At 39.5% G+C, this 13,231-nt stretch overlaps 1 protein-coding gene across 9 annotated transcripts in view; it reads left to right on the forward strand.

Annotated features, from left to right (window-relative positions):
• Pex5l (peroxisomal biogenesis factor 5 like) overlaps window positions 1-13,231 on the forward strand; it is a 294,882-nt gene that overhangs the window by 120,104 nt on the left and 161,547 nt on the right. For 5 of the 9 annotated variants that reach the window (XM_032898528.1, XM_032898531.1, XM_032898525.1 and 2 more), the window contains one exon: window positions 4,453-4,557. The exons of 3 other annotated variants lie outside the window; for them this stretch is intronic. In XM_032898528.1, the coding sequence (XP_032754419.1) occupies window positions 4,453-4,557 (105 nt within the window). Of the gene's footprint in view, window positions 1-2,189; window positions 2,256-4,452; window positions 4,558-13,231 lie in introns of all 9 variants that reach the window. One more of the 9 variants, XM_032898527.1, reaches the window with a different exon arrangement.

Genomic DNA, 13,231 nt, shown 5'->3' on the forward strand with positions numbered 1-13,231 from the left:
AGGTTAAGAGGGTTATCTAATTTTGTCATATTTTGCTTTTCCCCTATCTTGGTACTTTTCCATTTTTTTATTTAGTATCTCTGATAAAGAGGATTAAAGATAATTAAAACCTTTTTTAAATTACAAACTCGGTGAGCCAACAAGATGGCTCAAGCAGTAAAAGTGCTTGCTGCCAAGCTTGAGTTTGAACCCCAGAATTGAAGTAGTGGAAGGAGAGAACAAACAACCACTGTGCTCTCTCTCTCTCTCTCTCTCTCTCTCTCTCTCTCTCTCTCTCTCTCACACACACACACACACACACACACACACACACACACACACACATCACACCCTCAATGCAATATTTTAAATTACAAACTCCACAGCAGCCATAATAAAGTCTGTAACAGTAGATTGATTACAAATGAATTGAATATCTGTGTTTTGTGAAAGCTAAGGTACTCAAAATAGATGTCAAGGAAATCTTGACAAAGATGTCAGACTGGTACTCAGCATCAGTAAGAACCAAAGGGGGTGCTAACATTTATAAAGCTGCTATGATCTAAAATAATAAGATCACATGCATGAAATACTTGGGTTAGTTGCACATGAAGAGCAAAAACCAAAAGTGGCTCATTAGAAGTGTGCTTCTGAGTGAGGCTGTGGATGATTCTCCTAGAATGGAAGATTTCCATAATCCTAACACTCTGGAGTAGGAAATAGATAGGAGTGTGTGTGTGTGTGTGTGTGTGTGTGTGTGTGTGTGTGTGTGTGGTGATTGGCGGGCCTTATGCTTAAAATGTGACTGCTGTCCTAAACAGTAGTCATTTCAGTGGAGGAGAGGAGAGCTGCCCTCAGCCCTTAGATACCATGGTGTGCTAGGAAGGGTGGACACAGGTGAGACCAGCGGGTCTGGGTTCCTCCTCTGCTACAGATGCAGATGAGCTGTGGAAAAATCATTCTTTGCAATCTTGCCTTCAACTGTCCAAGTGAACTGTATCTCCCCAAACAAGCTACTATGAGATCCAATACCCAAAACTTTGTCAGGTATCTTACAGAATGCTGGGCTCGGGGAACCATCTCCAGCTGGCTTCAGCCCCTCCTCTGAGAGGCAGGGAGTATATAGCAGCATGCCTTACCTCAAGACCTATATTGGCTCCCCAACCATGGGATGGCCCCATAACTCAGCGTCACTCTGCATCTTCAACTCCATCTCACCAAGGGAAAGCAGTAAATCGAAGTAGGGCTTTTTAAATAACAAGTGTTAATGCCATTCGCCAGAGCGCTGTGTCTTGGTGATGTGTTCCCAATTTCCTAATGGTAGTTGAAAAGGCTCTTCTCAAGAATTGTTTAAAGAGCCATCACTTTATTGTTGAAGAGAGCAATGGTAAAGAAAGAGAGGCATCACGGAATTCCCCAGCAAAGTACCAAGGACGATGTTACCCTTTTGTGTACAATGTTTTCTGGTTAAAAGCAGCTTAAGAAATCCAGCAGGGTCGTGAGCAAAAGTGACTTTCATGTGAGATCAGAAAAGACATGTCTAAAATCATAGCCAAGGCTGTCTTAATGAGATAAACTTAATCACCTTTCCATCCACTTCCTTTCTGTTCCTGTTCAGACTAAGGTAGGAGTGGATGGCTTCATGTAGCATGAAGTATGTAACTTACCTCTTGCTTGAGTGTATCTCCACTTGTATTTTCATTCTGTCGTCTCCGTGTTGTTTGAAATAAGTCGGTATTAACCTTCCGGCACAGCTCTGTTTGTAAAGTTGAACTGTTGGGTGTATGGGTTTCTTTGAATGTGCTAAGCAACTGACCTTGTAGAGAACCTCACACCATGGTGGCTCCTCTGCTAGCACGGAGATCTACTGATGGCAAAACTGAACAGAGTTGCTATATCGCACACCAGCCACATTCGAAATGTTAGTAGCAGCATCCCACAAACTAGGGGGAAAGTCGGCAACAGCAGCATGAACGGAGGACATCACGTGACAGGGACAACAGGATGGGAGGGGTCTTTGATAGGAGAGTGGATACCCGGGGCATGGTAGAGTCTCAAATACCCTTTTGGCAGTCACAAAGACGTTACCCGCAGACCTCCGCTCTGTGCTCAGACTGTACCACGTTGTTAAACAACAAAGCTCGTGGGGTGTTAGCTCTAAAGCCAACGTTTGCAAGGGGGAACTAACCCAGTATCATGACTCTTTCCAGGTAGTAGGTGTAACCTTGAAGAAAAAATGGCACTGTCTTCAAAAAAGTGACCTGACCCTGGCTTTGGTGGGTTTTTCTGCAAGAAATGCAAAGCCCCGCATGTGTTTATGATTCAACCTTTCAGCCGATCACTGCTTTGTTCTAGAGTTCAGCATGAAAGGACTAAATTTTTGTTTGGTTTTTGTTTCTGTTTTAGTAAAAAAAAAAAAAAAAAAAAAAAAAAAAGCATGTCTGTTGCTAATTTAGCTATTATAGTTGCACATGTAAAACTTCTCTCTGTAGTTTATAGATTGGTAGCATTTCAAATAAAGACATATTTTTTTCAAAATTCACCTGAAATTTTTTGAGATGCTTATCAATTGATATTCTTCCTTCTCATCGCAAGAAGAGTCTAAGTTATTGCTTCTCGATTATACCTTGTAATACTAGACTTGCTCTTTTACATATAGTAGGGGTTTGAATATAAGCATGCCACTTTGTTTATTGCTGTAATATTAGAACGACTTAGAGCATGGAAAGACTTCTTCGCAAATGATTTTGCTCTTGAAAAGAAAAGCTGCAGAAATAAATGTTATAAGACAGTTGTTTTTATAATTGAGGATAGCTTATAAACATAGAGTAAGTTAATAGCATGCACTGTTTCACTAAAATTACATAATATCTGAAGAACATGTTAAATGGCATAACAGTATTCCAATACACCTTTCCCCAGAATTCAGAACTGTGCTATTATTTATCTTAAGAAAGCCACATTGCCTCATTAAAGAGGAGACATGGAACATCGCTTCCCTTTACTCTCTCTGCAGTCAGTGAGTCTAAGGATCAAGGCCACGTAGTCTTTGGAGAACACATATGAAAATTATTACTGATAGATGCATCTGAGAAATAAGTGATCTGGTACTTGCTATCCCATCTTTAAAAGGAACACATGGTCATTTGATAATACAGTCCTTAAGCCAAAACAAAGTTACAGAGCTATAAACAGATTCACACATCTTAAAGTTTATCAACTGTACAAAACGGTTTCCATAAATATAAGGTGCAACGGGCTCCATCTGAGGAAGTTAGAACCTGAGTAAATGGACGGTTCCCTCCTAAATGGGACCCACTTTCTAGATGTCCTGGGGACACCTAAAGTGCTAAATATAACGTAAGCCCTTTCCTGCTGCATCAGGTGAGGCTAGCGAGTTTTAGTGAGTTCTACAGCTAATTCCCTTCCCAGGCAACAGCACAACACACACGCATGCGCACACGTGTGCACACATATACACACAGTGCCTGTCCGTGTGTCTCTTTAGTTAAGACAGCTACATCTTAAGTAGATTGACAACACAAATATTATATGTGTTCTTAGTATAAAAACGATTTTCTCCAGGGAGGTTCTGCCAAGAGACCTGAGAAAAATCAAAGCTTTTGTTTTGAAAACATTGCGATTGTTGGGAAAGTAATGTTTTGTTTTGTTCCACGATGACATTCCCATGTTTACTCTCATAAACTTGAGAGACTGGTCAACTCAAAGGGGCAGAAGGCTGACATCCCTGGTAACTCACAGTTCTCCTTAGCTGAGACAAAATGACACCAGAGACAGCCCCAACAGAATTTGCCTCAACAGGAATGTTTTCCTTGTGTATTTAGAAAAGTCTTCAATTGAAAGAAATTTCTAAAACTGTATTGACATTCCTTGGTCTCAAAGACATTAAAATTAGGGGGAAAGTACTCAGGTGAAGACTCAGGTTAGCCCATCTCACAGAAACCCCTGCTGTGTGAAGCCACCATACAGTATTTACAAGGGGATGTTTATAGACACCTTATGAGAAACTCCCTGAAACATGAGATTTCAAAGACCACCAAGCAAAGGCCCTCAGCAAATCAGAGGCTGGCCCTAATCTCTAGCCCTAAACCAAAATATCTACGGGCTGTCTAGTCATAATTTACAAATGAATACAACAGGAAGTCAAAGCATGCTAAAATCAGTACTATAAAAATATATTCATATCATGTTCATTGCCTTCAAATATATTATACATATAAAAACACTGTGTCAATCAGGTCCGCTGTAGCGGGTGAGAAAGTAGCTACCTACAAGTTCACAAATAATCTTTCAGATTTTGTGTGTTTTCTCCTCAGCCAAAAGCCTCAAGATTCCCTGGCAGCAGCCCACCTCTTCACTCATGTCGGATCGCTCTTTAAACATTAGCCTGTCTTGTCATAAATAACTTCAAGACGCCTCCTGACACATTCGTTGTTGGTTTCACTGTTGTAGGGAAAAGGCTCTAGGGCTGCAGATAAGGCTGTTGCCATGGTGATGAAGGAGATACCGAGGGAGGAGTCTGCAGAAGAAAAGCCCCTCCTTACTGTGACATCACAGGTGGGCAGACCCATAGGGTTCCTGTAGGAAGCTGACATATGTTAATGTACCAAAAATGTGATCATCAGCTAAAAAAAAAAAAAAGAAAAACAGTAACTCAGGCCAATCTTTTTATAGCAGTTTCAACGAAACAACTGTACAAATATAAATGAGAGACAAAATTGAAAAAAAAATAGTTCTTGATCATGAATATTAATTTTCATTACTCAACATTAGTTTTAAAGATTAAGACAATATCTGTACAACACTCTACTTCTTTAAAAGGAGTCTTGTTAACTTTGAGCAATACCAATAACGAACAAAAAAGAAAAATTGAATTCCTGAATAAATCCAGTCATATTATATACATATGTCAGTTTACCAGTAGATATGCTCTAGATTTTCCTAAATGTTAAATATATTTCTGTTGTGACTTTGCATACTACACATCCGTCTATACATATTTATGCTGATAACGAAGTTACAGGGATGAGCCGGAAGTCCCCACATCTCCATGCGGAAAATGGCTCTCTGTCCCTCCCCACACTTGGTGGCCTTGCTAAGGAAACATCGTCGCCATTTCAAGCATGAAAGGGTCATTTTCAGCCTCTATTGCAACACACGTCTCGGAAGGCATGCTGAAACTGATCCTGCACGTGCCCGGGGACTCCCGAAGCACCCTGTAAAAGTCTCCATAAATATCTATAGCGCTACTCATTGCCACCCTGTGCAAGTCTCAGTTTTAAATTCTGAGATGAAAAATATTTTTCTTGCATTTATCTTATAATTTAGATTAGGTTGTTATGTTAAACATTCCATTTCTTCCATAACACATTCGTAAAGTGCAGTGATTCTCTCCCGATTACGCACCCGCCTAGAATTAGAAAAACGGCCATTTACAGCCCCGCGAAGCACATTTCTGTCAAATGCTAAATTATGTTAGCTTATTTTCAGAATATCAGCAGATCTGGTCCCCAGCTGCTGCCAACATGTGTGGTTTTATTTTATTCTAAACACCACGTTGTTAGTAATGAAAATTATGTAACATCAAAATTGAATGAATTTTTAGATTATTAAAGATTTCCAGGAATGGGAGATAATTTTTTTATGTTGCGAGAATGGTTTTGTTGTTGTCCATAAAGAAAAGATGCTGCTTCTTCTGTGTAATCGAATCCTTTATTGAGTTGACATAATGAGGTCTATACCATTTTACAATGATCACCTGCCCATCAGAGTAAGACCTTTGTGTATAACATATGCAAGAGATCCAGCCCACAATACATCTGTGAATGATTGGCAGGTGGGCCCTTGGCCTTCCTCACAGGTGAGGAGCCACACAGCTTTGCCAGTGTTGACTCTTGTCAACCATAGCCCCTTGGGATATCACAACTAAGACAGGCTCCAGTTATCTCAAGGCCTTACATTTTGCTCTCCTATCCCAGTAATCATTCCCACTTTTATGATATTGTCATTATAGTCTAAGCCTGAATTTAAGATTTCATGTACAATGATATTTTTGATTTTTTTTAATTTAGAGAAGAAATCATAAATATCATCCTCCTCTCACATTCAGAACATTTGTGTGTGCCCAGTTCCTTGGAAATCCCTGTCTAGTGTCATGTTGACTGTTTCTGAGACTCTGATCATGACTTCACTGCATGAAGATTGTGTAAGGCTTTGTACTGGCCAGCTTATGAATCAGCAGGCCGACTTCTGATTCATAGAATGTGGTGCACCTGATGTAATGATAATTCTATGGAACTCGGTGACAGCTGTGATAGAATAATTTCTCAGTCAAATGTAGTTTTATTAGCGGGTAACGTCCTTTACATGACACACAAGTGGCTTTTCCCCTGGTGCGAGCCAGCGGCATGCACAAGCCATAACGAAGCAGAGTGAGCTGAAAAAGTGAGTACTTCCCACGGCAACCACAGCATCCGGTCCGTCTGCCATGCCACATCTGTTAACCTGTGTGGATGTCCCAGTGTCTTGACATGTTTGTTCCAGTGTCTCTTGTAACGTCCCCTATGGCATAACACTACATGTTGCAGAATACAAGGGCTCATCTTCATCCCTGGTTTGTTGACGCCAGCAGTGACATCATAGATGCCAGATTTGTCTGGAGCCAATTGCTACCCTGTTGTAATGATCATAAAAGATAAATACAGGATGAGCCAGTGTACTACGTTACCTTGTTCAGTAACGTTTCCTCAGCAGCACAGTATATCAGCCTTTTAAGATTGTGACTACAATGGCTTGCTCTAGAATTTTAGGTGGCTATAGCTCGCCATTCTCCAGTTGAGGTACCTTCAACAGATGGAGCAAAGCAAGGGGATTAGCCAGATGATTTCATTCCAAGCCTAGACCCCAGAAAGTGTAATTACTAATTCTGCTGTCCTAAATTAATGCCAACTCAAATAGTTTGTAAACAGGCATGGCATTGGTGAAAGTTTTGAAGGAAAAACACATAAATTTCCAAATCTTTAAAGAAAAAGTTTCTAATCCAAATGCATGAGTCCTGTGCTGTTCAGTGCTATGGTCACTGACCACTGAGCACTGCTGGGGCTTCTGGCATTTGAGACATGCTGCAAAATTTTTAAGAAGGTGAAATTTGAAGGGCTAATTTGAAAATATGGAAACTATCACATTAATAATTTTTATTGATCACATGTTGAAGTATTTGGGATATGCTGAATTAAATAAACTATGTTATTGAAATTATTTTTACTTGTTAATGAGCACTGAACATTATTATAAAGAGTGTAAAGCTCTTATTGCTTATATAAAACAGCACTGCTCTAAACTGTAATATTATAAGCAAACCAATTTTATGTATCTGTGTACCCAAAGATTATCCCATTGAAAGTGAGGATTCCTTTGTACAAGGCTAATTAATACATTCCTCTCAGAAGGAAACTTGAGAAAGTTTCATTTTGACAAATTTGGTTTCCTGGGTTGTTTTTTTTTAAATCAAGGTATTCCCAGTTCCTTTTTCCTACAAAGCTCAGTGTCTTAGAACTGAGTTTCACATCTCTTCTGCCTAAAGGGCATTTTTCTTCCTCCTCCACCTGTATGCTTTATCTGTTCCCACTTCTTACACTCAGTAGGATTTAATTTTAGTCCTTGACTGGGAAAACATTCTCAAAGTCACTAATCATGGCCTTATTTGAGTTCCTATCATCAACTTAAAATGATTGCCTTAATGATGCATACCTACCTCCTTAGAAATAAGACTACCCAGCTGTGGGATGGTGTTATCAGTTCCTTTCTCCACAAATGGATTAATGTTATACAGCTAACTGTCCTGCCCGGAGAAGACTGATCTTTAGAGTAGGTCAAGGATTTAAAGGATGTTTGGCTATGATACGAAGCACTAACACAGCAATGTGACTGGGGCCTGGTCAGTTTTACGCAGGGACCTAATGCCCTTAGGTATCACAGTAGGCATAGCCAGGCTCTGAATTTAGACTATTTAAGGTATGTATGACTTATGCCAATGTTACAAACATGAGATTATTGATCAGTCGTTTCCCATTTATACCTGCCCTGGTTTTATTTCTATTGTGGCAAATACCCTCACAAAAAGCAACCTGGGAGAGAAAAGGTTTACAATTCATTACAATCATCAGGTTGCAATCCATTACTGTAGGGAAGTCAAGAAAGCTATAGCACCACATCTACAGTTAAGAGAGAGAGAATATATGCATTCTTGATTGTTCACTCTTAACTAGTTTTCTCTTATTACTATGTAGGATCTCCTTCTTAGGAAATGGCACCACCCACAGGGGATTGTGTCTTTGTACCTTCGTTAACAATCAAGACAATCCCACACTGGCATGCCCACAAGGTCAACCTGATCTAAATAATTTCTGATTAAGACCATCTTCCCAGGTGTTTCTAGGTGGTATCAAGTTGACAATTAAAACTGGCCAGCACACAAGCTTTATTGTTTTAACTTTAATTTTATTAATTTTAAAATAATTTAACTTTAAAATTATTCTTTAAGTGTTGAAATGCTTAATTATCAGAGCACAATGTTCATCTTAAGTGAAACCAGCAGTGTTTTCATGAACTAATGTTTTGTATACTGTTTGATTATTGACATGCATTCTGCTTTGTTGTCAATGTTTAGTAATATATTAACACAAACTTTTCACTCTATTTCTTTTAATAAAGCATCTAAGTTAAAAGATTTATTTAAAGATAAGAAAGTCAAATTTTAGTCACAAAGTAAGCAATGAAATTTATTTAGAAGTAAAATATTTTTCCAACGTGGCTATGAATTTGAAAAGGAGTAAAGAGGGTTTGGAAGGAGGAATTGGAAAAGGGAAATGATGGAATTATATTATGGTCCCAAAAAAGTAAAAGAAATATTTTTAAGCAAAACATTGCTTTATAATTTGATTCAAATAGATCACATAATAAATGTAATTTTTAAACACTAAAACTAGAGGAGGTAAAAAAATGAAACTCAGGGTATTTCAAATAAAGTTTTAAGGCCGCACTCCATTAGAGCTGGGTGAGTTTCCTGCATCTATGTGGCAACTTCCACTGGCCATATCAACTGACCAGTCTTAATAGGTCACAATTCAGTTGAAATCATCTAGCTGAAGATTTGATTACCAATAAAGTATAACAGCTCAACTGTCTTTTGAATCCTGATTGACAAGGAAGCCCTTTATGAAAGTCCCCACCTACCCTCTTCTTCCATAGTAGTTCCAGTTTCTGTGTCTGCTGACATATTTTCCCTCGAATTCTCCAGATTCGGGTTTCTGATTTAAAATCAGAAGCAGAGTAAGACAGTTATGTCTTAAGGAGGCTTTGCCCTCCCGTTCACCTATGTCCATGTCCTTCTTTCCAGAGGTGTTGGCACTGGCCAGCATAGTCCTGAATGTCCACTGCTTCAGATGTTAATTCTCGGCATTCTTCACCTCTTGGTAGCATTACAAATGTTTCTTAGGTACCACCATGTTCCCCATTTAGAAGACACAATTCTGGAAGGAAATGGGTCTGAATGTCTAGGTTAAGGCTTTCTAGGACGTTGTTAAGCATTATGAAAGACCACTGATCTCTCCATGGGTCACTCAAATTCAGTGTGGAGTCCAAGATGCCCACAGAATCATCCTGTTGTACAATCGGCCAGTTAGCTGCACTAAAACTGGTCCACATTTATTAAACCACTATTATAGCATGCACCAAAGTTTCTAATAAAATCTCCAATCTCATGGTAGTTGTAGTCTAATGAGAAGGAATTCGTTAAAACTAAGACAATGATTCCAAATAAGCAGAGATATGGAGATGATTCCAAAAGGTGCTCACTGCCCTGCACTGAAGAAGACTGAGGTGCACCCATTACAGGGACTCCTGCAAGAGAATTTAACATCCATTACCAACATGGGGTCTATTTGTATGCATGCTTGGAATTAAAACCAGAGCCTCGCACTTGTTAAGTACGTGTTGTGTTACTGAGGTACAGCCCCAGTGACCTCTGAACTGATGCCAACACTGAGAAGAGGCCATAGTTCAAAAATGGAAGTGTTAAGGTGTGAACAGAGCAAGACAAAATCTCACACCTAAGAAAGTGACCTTTCTAAACTCACCTATGATCATCTGGCTAATCTAAGAATCTGATTATCAAAATCACGAAAACTTGACTCAGTTATTAGCAAAGAACCAGAAACCTTTGTGTCACATTGTAATAGCTCCAATGTGCTTTGTACCCTAAGCCTTAAATGAGGGAAGATGATAAAGTGTTTTCAAATGAAATGAAGTAAATCTAAAAGTCAATAAACCTTCTCCATCTGATGAATAAGGAAAGAATGCACGGCATACAATTTTAAAGTAACGATTAAAGGGACTATTTTAGATTCCACTCAATTCCAATTTCCTTTATGACCTGAAGGATTTATTTATTCTTAAACTACCACAAGAAAAACCATCTTCTTGTTTAAGGATGAGGAGGAGGCATGGGGGAAGCTGACCCAGCCTAAACACTTAAAAGTAACACTCCTGAGACTAAAATAATGCTAAGTCCATAAACTGGAGATGCGATTTACTTGGACTATGTGAGACACCCATGTGTGTATCTTGTGTTCTTGCTGAGCCATTGTCTCATTTGTCAGCCATTTCTTGAACAACTTATTCATGAAAATTCCCTACCGGAAGCTGTGAATGATGTAATTAAGTGTGAGCTGCAGTTGCATCTAAGCTCGGGCCCTGTAAGGGAATCTTCCGTCATCTTCATGATGTCTCTCACCTCATCTTCCACATTCATCAAGGCCCAACCTCTTTCTGACCATTTTAATGGCTGTTCCCTGCTCTCTGTCATCTGATCTTTCATCTTCTTCACCTGGAATCCCAGCACCACCCCACTTCAGCCAGAGCACAGAGCACCGCCACACTCATCTAACCTGGGAAACGCTAACTCTAAAAGCTGTTCACTGTGTCTTCTTGTTTCGTGTCTGTGGAGCAAACCCTCAAGAATAACATAATGATATGAGGTGACTGGTACAGTGTTTTCATCAATCCTGGAGTCAGCAGTGGGCACTGGACATTGAAGAGGCACCAGCCTGCAGATGCAGGGTCTAGAAGACTGGAAAGCCATGACTCTGAGCTGGGCTTCCTGGAATCTTTCTGAGCCAGCATCCCCTGGTTCCCTTTCTTCCTGTGCTGAGTGAACCCAGATGGCCACTGGTTCTTCCTCTGGGAAATCCATCTGAAATTTGACTCAGCAACAACAACAAAATTCTATTGCCCTTGGCAAGCATGCTTTCCTCAAGGAAACTCTTATCCTATAGTGCCTTTCACTTGTTTTTCCATTTGGATATTAATATAAACAATGTTTTTTCCTAGAATTCAACAAATAAATAGGATGTTTTTTCAGCATTCAGAAATTATCTACAGAAGTTGAAGATCCAAATATTCTAAGCTGTAGTAACTCAGGCCTGTTCCACATGCCACATGCACGGAATCAGGATTCAGGCATAAATTCATAGTTCATTGCTCTTTTGGAAAGGGGAGTACCAGAAAACAGTTCTTGAAATATAACTTGTATGTATCGACATTAAAACTGGTACAGGTTGAGAATTCCTAATCTTAAAGCCTGAAGTCTGAAAATTCTCTATGATCCACAACCCATCATGCTTCAATATGAAGCCACAAATAGAATCCTTTGACTTCAAATGGCAGGACACTGCCAAAACACAGGCAGACACACAGCACCTATCACAAAAACTCACCTCCAGGCATGTGTGCAAGGTGTGTATGACATAAAAGGGAATTTTGTATTTAGATAAAGGTCCCATTCCTAAGTCAGCCCCTCATGTATCCATGAGCATTTCAAAGCTAAGCAGTATCTAAATTCTTCTGTGAACTAAAATGCTACAGTGAAGAAATACCGAAGTCATATTTTTTTAATCAACACAAAGAGAATTTAGTTACATATGCGTATCTGTTCTCGAAATTAAACGTCCCTTGGAAAAGTTGTGTTTGTCAAAGAATCAGGATATTCATACTTTTAAAGTGACAGTTGTGTTGCGTCTTATGCACATCAGCTGACAGGTCAGAGAGAACTAGGGCCAGTGGCTGGTAGTCAGAGCACATAGCCCTGTTAGAGAAAATCACCCCGAGTATCGTGGGGTGCCATGTTTGATGGTAACCTTCGGCCTCCATAAATCTTGACACTATGGTATCCACAGGAAAGGTCCGTTCCATACAATACTGAGGGTGAGAAGAACAAGTGACATCAGCACACCCGGCATGATGCCTGGGTCCTAGAAACTGTCCCCTGCATAAAGTTTGTGCCCAAACTACTGTATGAGAAGCCGACGCAAACACAGAATCACTGGGTGTTAGCAATTTTGTCACTTTCTGGTTGGTTTATGCCTCGCCAATGATTTCGAGTACATTTTAAGATCATAAAATGGACTTTTATGCCAGAAAATATTCCAGCTAATTCCTAAACTTGACTTGTCCATGGCATTTTTTAAAATTCAAATGCCTTACCCAGAAACTACAATGAGCTCAACCTTAAACTCAACACTTGAAACTATCTCTCGACAACAAGCATGATAATATTCAAGGGGAATGGAGAGAAAAGGCAAAGGGACCAGAATTTCATTCATAGGCTAAAGGAATCTCTTTGAAAATAAACAAATTAAAATGGTTAAAAACCCACAGCCACCTTAGAAAATGTGATTTCGAGTGAAACATGTCTTGGTATGTAGTAACATTAAAACTGACAATAATTGAAGAATAGGTAACACCATTAACTGAAACACCAAAAGGGAGTATTCCCTATGATATTCCTCAAGAATATCCACAAATGTGCATGAGAATCAAATGTTTAATTCTCTATTAAAAGCTCTAGTGTAGGTATGAGGTTCGATGCGTTGAAGTACCAACAGTGTGCTTGGATGTCCTGTCTGATGACCGTGAACTACTTTATTGACCCTGAACCAGAGGAACAATGGCATGAAAATGCATGTGAGGCATTCTAAAATATTTCAAAACCTCGACAGGTTAGTTATTAAAATTCTAGACATTTTGAGGCACATCTTTTCTGGACCACAAGTAGAATCAAACAGCTATGCTGTCTCCAGAAAACTGAAACTATTGAGTTTTTCTCTCTTAGCCATAGAAAACCTGGACTCAAAATGAAGCACCAGAACTGAGAGTGTAGAACCCACTGCTAGCG

This window comes from Rattus rattus, chromosome 3 (assembly GCF_011064425.1).
Source record: "Rattus rattus isolate New Zealand chromosome 3, Rrattus_CSIRO_v1, whole genome shotgun sequence".
NCBI classification, from domain to species: domain Eukaryota; kingdom Metazoa; phylum Chordata; class Mammalia; order Rodentia; family Muridae; genus Rattus; species Rattus rattus.